Source organism: Mchenga conophoros, linkage group LG14, assembly GCF_057382185.1.
Source record: "Mchenga conophoros isolate Kocher_MC1m ecotype Shallow Benthic linkage group LG14, M_conophoros_male_GT1.1, whole genome shotgun sequence".
Lineage (NCBI taxonomy): Eukaryota > Metazoa > Chordata > Actinopteri > Cichliformes > Cichlidae > Mchenga > Mchenga conophoros.
In genome coordinates, this window is record NC_140539.1 from 40,676,730 (window position 1) to 40,686,729 (window position 10,000).

General features: G+C 48.4%; 2 protein-coding genes across 10 annotated transcripts in view; both read right to left on the reverse strand.

Moving 5' to 3' along the window:
- Positions 1–5,962, reverse strand: part of dgkd (diacylglycerol kinase delta) — a 29,695-nt gene extending 23,733 nt beyond the window's left edge. The window contains exons 1-3 of one of the 8 annotated variants that reach the window (XM_085244562.1): positions 5,790–5,962; positions 2,421–2,531; positions 2,258–2,338 (exon numbers count right to left, since the gene is read on the reverse strand). In XM_085244562.1, the coding sequence (XP_085100688.1) occupies positions 2,258–2,338; positions 2,421–2,531; positions 5,790–5,927 (330 nt within the window). In that variant the 5' untranslated portion in view covers positions 5,928–5,962. Of the gene's footprint in view, positions 1–1,247; positions 1,991–2,257; positions 2,356–2,420; positions 2,532–4,494; positions 4,517–5,017; positions 5,040–5,062; positions 5,200–5,246; positions 5,266–5,614; positions 5,740–5,789 lie in introns of those variants that run through there. The other 7 variants (XM_085244567.1, XM_085244568.1, XM_085244563.1 and 4 more) reach the window with 7 other exon arrangements.
- A 555-nt stretch (positions 5,963–6,517) lies between these two features.
- Positions 6,518–10,000, reverse strand: part of LOC146560474 (S-arrestin-like) — a 22,962-nt gene continuing 19,479 nt past the window's right edge. For both annotated transcript variants that reach the window (XM_085244603.1, XM_085244605.1), the window contains one exon: positions 6,518–9,573. In XM_085244603.1, the coding sequence (XP_085100729.1) occupies positions 9,527–9,573 (47 nt within the window). In that variant the 3' untranslated portion in view covers positions 6,518–9,526. The remainder of the gene's footprint in view (positions 9,574–10,000) is intronic.

The following is a 10,000-nucleotide window of genomic DNA, read 5'->3' on the forward strand; positions in this document are numbered from 1 at the left end:
TCATCAGTAAAGTAACAGGATTACTTTTTGGGGATGTAATCAGTAATTAGTTACTGATTACTTTTTTCAAGTAACTTGACCAACACTGGTCAGGAGAGCTCGCAGCGCGGTGCCTTACGGAGAGAAGGAATCAGCCGTCAGTGGTCACGTTAACCCGACGAACAGGAAGAGCGAGCACGGAGCGCAGGTCCCCCAGCTGCCGACTGGACTTTGACACTGTGGGATGAGTCCACACAGACAGAAACACAGCCCGGGTTGGGCTGCGGCTTTGAACATCTAGAACTTTTACAAGTATTCTGGGCTCCTCCCCCTGTAAGACAACTTTCTTGTGATTGGCTGGCGTTGGGAAGCCTGCAGATTACAGATGAGCAGCGCAGCATTATTTTGTATTTTATTGTAATTGTGTGCTAAGTCGTTCCTGCAGAGGGCGCTCCACGTCGGCTCACCGACCAATCACAACAGTTGATGGCGTGGAGCTGCTCAGCCTCAGTCTGTACAGCCGCTGTCGGCAAACGGGCATCACAAACAGGAAGTGACATCACGCCATCGCACACAATGGACCTCTGTGAGCACAAACAGAGATAGCAGTGTTTCTTGCCCCTCCCCCACCGTCCCTGAACCTCTGCTTTCTCTCCACATCGTCATCACCCAATCACTGAGCTGTACAAAGTCACCTGACGTCTCCTCCTCTGCCTGTTTCCAGCTTCCTGCTCCTGTCCTCGCTGCTGCAGCCGACTCATGCTAAGCCTCGGGAAGTCCACAGATCCACACACAGCGGCATGAACGCAGGGGAATAAAACACGTTCCTTCATTCCCGTGTCATGTGACCCACGGGGTCTTTTCCCAGAGCTCAGTTTAAAACGCGGCGGACACCTCAACAGTTCACTTAAGCCACCAAAGCAGCTGTGCATGAGCCACAGTTCACAATAATCCTCCTTTGTGTGATCGGAACACATGGGCGAAGGAAGCGTTTAAAACGAGAACTAATGAGCTCTGTCGACAAAACGAAAGCTCGATTAATCGCCATCACTCTGCTTCCACCGTCTGACTAACGGTGAGCGCTGATGGAGACCGCCCGGCCCACTTGGGTCAGCGTCACCGAGGCTCAGAGCAAAACACGTGTGAAGGCCCGGAGGAGAGACGTCACCAATAACAGCGTGAAGGATCTGACGCAGCGGTGAGTCAGGAAGCGTGAAGCCGGTCAGCTGTCGGTGACATCATGACCTTTTGACCAATAGCTGACTTACCGCGTCCTGACGAAAGTCCGGCTCAGAGTCCCGATCCTGGTTCTGGTCTGCTGTCGTCTCTGCCTCGCTCTGACCATTTCTCCCTGCACCGGCCCCGCCCCCTTCCTTTTCTACCCAATCCAACCAGCAAGAAGGAGGAGTGTGTGTGTCAGCTGTGTTCATGTGACTGTGTATTTTTAGCACACAGACTGTTATTATACCGACCACACACACACACACACACACACACACACACACAGACTCTTTAAACAAACTTCAAAGGCCTCAATTACAGGAAATGACTTCACTCGCCAAAATAAGACGCTCTCTTCCTGTGTGAGTCCGTTGTGTGACTAAAACAGAAACTCTGATGAGCACAAACAGCTCCGAGCATCAAAGCGACAACAGCACAAAACACACAAATGGATTCAGTTAGAAACAAAAGAAAAGCTGAAGATTATTCAACACAACATTTCAAAATTTATAAAAAAAAAACTAATCTGTGAAAAATGTTAAAAATAGAAAAAAATAAATATGTAAATAAATAAATTAGAGTAAATATGTTTACACTAAAGGAAAACCAGGTTTTTAATGGACGCCAGCAGCACACACAGACACACACACAACCAGACACACACAAACACAGACACACAATGAGTGACAGACGTAACTCAGCCACGCCTGCTTCCAGTCACTGATCAGCTGATTAGACAGAATGTGAATTAAACAGGAATCTATCCTGAGGTCACTTCCTGTAGTGTAACCACACAGAGCAGGAACAGCGGCCTGTGTGGGGACTATTTTCAGCGGTGGATGAACCTGGCCGTGCTGCTGCAGGTTTGGCCAGAGGGGCCGATGGTGCGATATGGCAGCCTGGCTTCTGTCAGTCTGCCCCAGGGCAGCTGTGGCTACAACTGTAGCTGCCTCCACCAGTGTGTGAATGTGAGAGTGAATGAATAGTGGTATTGTAAAGCGCTTTGGGTGCCTTGAAAAGCGCTATATAAATCCAATCCATTATTATTAAGACTCACGGTGAAGCTGTTGTTGACGTTTTTGGTGCTGGACTCGGCCACGCTGGCGTCCGTCAGGTCGACTTCGTCAAAGATGATGGACTGTAGACACACAGAAAAGGTTATGCTCACGCGTGCGTCCTCAGAACACAGCCCAGCAACTGAGCGGCAGGGTGGGGCTCACCTTGGCGGTCTGAGCGTAGTACAGTGTCCTCCCTCTCAGCTTGAAGTATCGCCGCTTCCAGCGCTGGAACGAGCTCGTCTGTTTCAGCAGGTTCCCCTCCTTCAGCACAGTCTGAAACACACACACACCTGTGAGCACAGATTTCTTCTTTCTCAAGCTGAAAGTGTGTAAATCTTGTGTAAAGATGGAGGCTGTCCGCTGCACAGTTTTAAATAAAGTTGGAAGTGTTTGAATGTTTCTGGCGGCTGAGGCGTGGGACAGCAGGAAACAGTGGAGTGCAGCTTCCTGTCAGAGTCCCACATGACTCAATCTCAATGTTTGTCCCATACTCTAAATATAACCCATGTTCTTCCTGTTCTTCCATTTGCTGCCGCGGGAAATTCCAGACTTCACTGCATGAGCAGGCATTAAACCTGTGATTTATCTCCTCGTTCCCGTGCTTTTATTTTGAAAAGTTAAAAAACTCCGTCTTTTATGTCTGTCAGAATTATTATTGACATTATTCTAATTTTCTCTCATTTTCAGTGTTTGAAGAGATTTGTGTCGTGTCCAAATTCATGGGCTGCTTCCTCCTGAGGCTGCATTTGTAGACCGATTACGTCACAGCGACGCGCCGAAGGCTGTCCAAATTCGTAGACTCCTCCGAATGCAGCCGACAAATGCGTCCTCATTTTCCCCGAATTTGAAGGATGGGTCGGGTGTGTCCTTCGTGGCCCACCATATCCCAGAATTCATAGCGCGGCCCAGCCAAACTCCAGTTTCCAACAACGGCAGCCGCTACTAAGTTTGAATATTACTCTTACTAATCTTTCTGGGTCACAAAATAAACTTTTAACATATTTTCAGGCGAGAAAGTAGCTGTGAAAACTTCAAATATCTGCTCGGTTTATCAAGATATCGCATATTTGCAAAAGTGCTTCGACGTTTTCGGAGACGTCTGTTACCCACCAGCTCGACAGCGAGCCGGAAGCTCGCGGGTCACTGGAGCCGCCGAGAACGGCACAACTCCCGGCACATCACTTTCAGATCACTTTTGCTGCTCGGGTTAAACGTGATATATAAGTCACTTAGACAACCTAAAAATGTTATTGTTGGGCTTTTTTCAGTGTTTTATTTGTTCGTGAGTAAATCGGTTTGGCTGAGATTAAAGTTATTAGATTAGATAAAACTTTATTAATCCCCCGGGTGGGTTCTTCCTTGGTTTTCACACAGCTGACTAAACGTCAAACAGAAAACTGATTAAACAGAAGTGTGAGACGGTCGAGAGTTTACGCCAGTGTCCTGTTATATTTTAGATAGCAAGGAGCAGACGGCCGAGTTCATTAAACTCCACCGAGACAGCGCTGACGCTAACTAGAAGGCGAGACCGTCCAATTTAACAGCCGTTTACTTCCGGCCTACCCGACCACCTCAGGAGGATGCAGTCCATGAATTTGGACACGACCAAAGACACCTGCAGTGATGCTCACACCTCTGATGAAGTCTCATAGTGTCAGCTTTGGTTTATACACAGATAGTTTACACTGAGTTTGTTATTACAGAGAAACATCCATCCATCCGCTTCCACTTATCCTTTCCAGGGTCGTGGGGGGCGCTGGAGCCTATCCCAGCTGTCATAGGGTGAGAGGCGGGGTACACCCTGGACAGGTCGCCAGTCAGGGCTAACATGCAGAGACAGACAACCATTCGCACTCACATTCACTCCCAATGGGCAATTTGGATTAATCAATTAACCTGTCCCCACAAGCTGCATGTCTTTGGATGGTGGGAGGAAGCTGGAGTACCCGGAGGGAACCCACGCAAACACGGGGAGAACATGCAAACTCCACACAGAAAGACCCGGCCTGATGGTGGAATTGAACTCAGGACCTTCTTGCCGTGCGGCTCTATGAAGTGAGGACTCGGTGAAGATCTGCAGGTCACAGCGTTGACCCGTTAACCCTTTCGCCATGACGACGCCATGTTCACAGAGGAACACCTGGCACATTTGATCTGGTGCCCAATAACACCGCTCTCTGTGAGTGGGATTAAGTCACCGGAGGCCCCCCTGCAGCAGGAACCACACCTCACTCACCTGTGTCCTGCTCATCAATGATGCCTACCGCCCTGAAAACCAGAGCCTGTCTTTGGTCAGCTCTGTAGGTCGAAGGAAGCGCCTCACAGTGAGCTTTCAGGACTCCGGGTTTGTTTTTTAAATTGTTTCCTAATGGAGCTGCTTTAACATCGTCTGACAACACGATGTCCACATTTCCGAGTCTTTAGCCTGCCCGTGAAGGCAGCAATATGAAAAACGATCAGTAATCAATAAAAGTATAATCTGTCACGTATTGATCAGCGGTGCCAGTTTGAGTTCCCGCTGTTCTCTATCGCAGTTAAAATCCCGCTGCTTTTACCGGAAAACCGGCCGTTACGTGTCGACCGTGATGGGACCGTTATGTGTCACAGTGCTAAAGCTAACGTAGCGCCGCCTCAGCCGCCTCTGTCCACCCCGCAGCAGCACGCGCATTTAGGCCACCAGCGATAGGAAACACCGATGTCTCACAGCGGGCCCAAATCTTTCCGTTATCAGGTGTGAGCTAGTAACCGGTATGTGTTACCGGTTTAAACTCGCGACGTTTCTCTGTTGTTTCCGTGCGTTTTACCGGCGTCTCCGCTGACTTTATGCCGTTTCTGCCCGAATTAGGTTTAACGGAAGCTCCACAGATGGTGAAAAAACCGCACCAGTCAGATCCGTGTTTACACCCGGTCATCTACTGAAACTCGGTGTCTGGCTACGGCGTTTCCTGTTATGTGGTTTAGAAATGGTCTAAGAGCTGTGGCCCTTACCCCAGAAAGCACAGTTTTTCCAGGGACGCTGAAGCCTGGGCTCAGAACTCCGTTTAAAATCGGTCAGATTTAAAGTGACACCAATCTTTGGACTACGGGAGCACGGGCCAAAGACAGTAGACCGGTTTAAGGCGCAAACGCGTCCGGTCTTCAGTTCGGCGTCACCAGCATGCAGCCCACATCTCACACTTGTGTTTTAAAGGCAAAGATAGCGCCGCCCGCAGCGGCCAGTGGAGGACGGCTGTCCGGGAAACAGACGTCAGAGCAGCGCTGAAACATCACACATCATGTTCACTGCGCGCCGGAGTATCCGACGGTCGATGTCTGGTCCGAACATGTTTCACTCTAACAATAAACCGGCTGCTTACCGCTAGAAAGAGGGACCGGCTTTTAAAGAGTCCGTATTTTACATGGAGTTCTGCGGGCCGGTGAGCCGGTGGACAGCGCCGTGCCCTCAGGCTGCGTGTGGCCCTGCGCTGCTGAATGAGCGCCGCCGCTGACCGCCGGCTATGCGCAAGGAGCCCCGGATGTTAGCACACGTACCTTGCTGCGGATCTGGCCGGACGTCGACACTTTTCGGATGAGTTTCTGCGGAGTTCCGGGCTCCTGTTCCGGCTCACTATCTGATGACTCGTCAGGGCACCGCGCCGCGGCGGAATCCGGTCCCCCTGCCTCCGCCATCCTGCCATCAGACCCCCGGTGTCTACCGCTAGGGGGAGCAGCGCCCCCCAGCGGCAGAGACCGGACAGCACAGCGGAGCCGACCCCTGGTGGTCACTCGGTGACATTACAACAACACGAGTTCTCCGCTGGCGTGAAAACAGCCTGAACTCAGCGGAGAGGGTTTGATGGTCCACTGAGCTCCGACAGGCCTGTGTGACCCATAGCATTCCCGCCTCTTACCTGAAAAGGTTGCTCTGTGAAGCAGCCCGACGCCTCGTGAAAGTCACCGGTGACCAGGTTAACTAGATTTTAGGTAACTATTTAGATTTCTTTACATAGTCCACTCTCAATGGTGCCGGTGTTTCATCATGCACGCGTTAAAGACAAAAATAAGTTCTCCTTCTCCAGCTCGTGCAAAAGCATACACGTATCAATGTTATCTTCAGATAACAATGAAATCATCTTACTTAAACACAGCAATCAAAACTCAAATCTAGTTGACCTGAACACAAGCTCTCATGGCAGGTGTGGGGTGAGGGTTACACCTTTGCCCTCGCAGATTTAGTGAAGCTCGCTCCCACACGGCAGAGACTCAGGTGTACTCTTAGGTTGAACGGAGTCGTTTTTTATTTTATTTTTTAGGCTGAATTTCCAAACCAAACAAAGTTCAACCCTTTGACTCAAACACAGAAAACAGCCATACGGTGCTGTTGAGTCAGTAGCAAAGGAATAGAGAAAAAAAACATATAAATGATATGAAACAAGAGGAAAACTAAATAATAATAAAATAAAACAGGGGTTTGAGTCCAAGAGCATCTCTAAGTCCTGTAAGGAAATACATTTCAGGGCTTTTGTGTCCAGATCTGGAAAATACTTTGAGATGATTCTTCCACGCACAGAAGTGGGCTCGGACTGTAATATGTTGCTAAAATAATCACATTATTCAGTCCAGATTTTTCTCTTTCATTAATACTCCAGTGTTAGTCCACATCATATACAGAGCAAAGAAATGTTTTAGAACAAAGCCAACTTTGAGAATCGGTCCAAACTCACAAACTAAGTTGGGCTGTAATAAAACATTTTCCACAGTCTCAGTGTTGTCTTCACAGAATCCACAGAAAAGTCTTCCAGTTCAGCCTAAAGTGTGAAAACTGAGAAAACTCGTTCACAAGTTTAAATTCATTGTCGTATTTTTTGGCCTCCTCATCCTCACTGAAAACAACACATTTCCTTTTCAGTTTGCCAGGCTAGCATTTTGTTGACAAAAGGTTTCTTATTAATCGATTCTTGTCTTCCCTCTCTCGCTGGATACCTTCAACAGTTATCGGTCTCACTTCTACACCAAGGTTGGAATATCTCCCAGTCTGTTGAACCATTGTTTTAAAGGGTACCGGGACGATCTTCATACCTGTTTTGTCCATGAAGTGAGTCACGGACCATGGTGCTTTTTGCTCCCTTTTTGATTTTCTGTTAGCACCAATGTGTCCTTAGTTTCACTTGAGTGTATTATGTGTTGTGAACTCATGCTTGTATAGTAGAGGAGAGCTTGTTGGTGGAACTTTGACAGCTTTGTGGGCACTTTGAGAATATCACGGTAGAGAAAGTCAATACCTCGTAATTTCTGTGTCTGACAAAAGAGCTCAAAAATCTTAGTTTGAGGCTCCGTTCATAACCCCCAAATCAAAACTTCTCTACACTCTTAACCCTATCAGCTCATCTCCTGTAGAGACATTTATTATTTTTCCAAATGAAATTCAAATTCACGCTGAATTTGAGTCATTCTGTCACAAACTCATCTCGGATAATAAATTCTTCCAAACACTGTCGTGTTCCTTTGAAGCCATGAATTAAAAGTGGATTTACATGCTGCTGTTAGCCGCTCTCTGTGGACCCAGGCAAAGGATTACATTTGGGCTCTGAACACGCCCCCGGGCCCAGGACGAGCTGCCCTTAGAGTCCGGGCCCTCTGGGTCCACAGCCTCAGTGTTAAGTGACTGACAGTTAGTATCCACAGACACAATGGCTCCACAGATACTCAGTCCATCTGCAGAGACACACAAAACAGCAGGAAGCCTCAGTTTGTGGATGTACTCATTAATCATGACACTTTATTAATCCTTAAGGAAATGATGTAAGTTATAGTTGCTCCAAGACAGTAACAGGCTAAACTAAACAATACATGTTACAGATTTTTCAAATTTAAGAATTAAAAATAGCACTAATGTACACAAATCACTTAATTATAAATATCAAGAATATTATGGATGGATGCTCACTGGACTCGATCTGATCTCTTTATTGTCACCGTATAACAAAAGTACCTCTGTGTGACAGGAAGTAGAAGTGAGAAACCCAAATGTAAAAACATGGAGCCGCGCGGAGTGTGAAACATGGAGAACAGGCTTCTTTAATCAAACACAAGCACAGCGACTAACAGCTCACAACCTCAATCTGTTTAATGCATGCAGAAAAAGTGGAACACACACACGTATGTCAGGTATCACCGTATCAGACAGAAACAGGAGAAACATCGCTGCCTCTAAAATAAGCACACTGACAGGTCAGCTATGACGTGCTCTACAGAACGTCAGCAGCTCGTTTCACTGAGCTCTAAAGATGCACTTTACTCGTCTACATTCGCTCAGAGCCTCACGGCTAACAGCCCGGCCTGCTGACACTCATCATATCCAGCATTTCCTTCATTTAACGTGACACACCGACCCTCTGAGGACGGGAAATGTTAAACTCTGCCTCCCAGAAATGACCCTCAGGCCCTCAGCTGCTTTCCTCTGGAACAAAAGAAGCTCCACGTGCTGCAGGAGGAGGTGGAGTTGGACGGAGGACGGCCAATCATGGATGCCTGTGGCCACGTCGGCATTCTTCACCTAACCCTAATGAAGCACTTAGACCAGGGGTGTCCAACTCCAGGCCACGAGGGCCGGTGTCCTGCAGGTTTTAGATCTCACCCTGTTTCAGCTCACCTGAATCAGATGATTAGTTCATTACCAGGCCTCTGGAGAACTACAGGACATGTTGAGGAGGTCCTTTTAAATCAGCTGTGATGGATCGAGGACACATTTAAAACCTGCAGGACACCGGCCCTCGAGGCCTGGAGTTTGACACCTGTGACTTAGACCATTTCATTCATCAAAGACAAGCAGCTCCACCCGTCCATCCACCTCAGCGTCCTCCCAGCCACGACTGCATCACTCAGCTTTGTTCACAGCATAATCACTGTGGCCACCGGAGGGCGCTGCATCAGGTTTGGGAAACCCTAAAGTACACACCAAACCCAGCCATGGAGGAAATGCTGCAGGAAAAAAAAGTAAAAACACCTGGTTCCAGGTAAAAGTACTGCATTAGGGGAGGAGATGGTCATTTATGGCAGACAGAGTTTTTGGTTCCTGCTAGCGCCACCTCGCGGCTGTAGTTAGCCTGGGGGTGGTGTTGCAGGAAACACGATGGAGTCGTTAAAACAGTGAGGAAACCACGGGTGGACGACCACGCTGTGTTCATCTTCAGCTCCGAGTGGCCGCCGCGCCGTTTGACCTGAGGCAGCCATCTTTGTAGTTCAGGCGTCGGTGGGGGACTCGTCGTCGTCTCCGTAGACCACGCCCTTCAGGTAGGCCCGTTTGAATTCCTCAAACACCATGTCATCTGATTCACTGCAGCACAGACACAGTGGGAAGATCAACAGCAAGCTTCGCGTCCTGTCTCAGCAGTTTAAGTCACTTCCTGTTCTTGATAAACAAGAAAAAACTGAAACACACGTGTACGTTTAAACACACGTTTGCCGTAAACAGTCACATGACCACGCGGAGGTGCTGGGGCTCGATGACCAGCTTTAAACCACAGCCGCCCGATCAAGGTTGTAAAAACTAAAGTGTGGGACTTCAGTCTATCAGCGGTGTCAAACATAAGGCTCGGAGGCCACAACTGGATCGGCAAAGCCTCTGATCTCGCCTGCTGGGCAAACGTGAAGGAGGGCAGGAATTTTGGCCTTTAACTGTGTTTTCATTTCAAAATCCATCCGCTGTTCTCACCGAGGTGACGACAGAACACGACAACATAACATTTTACAGTCACAGGACG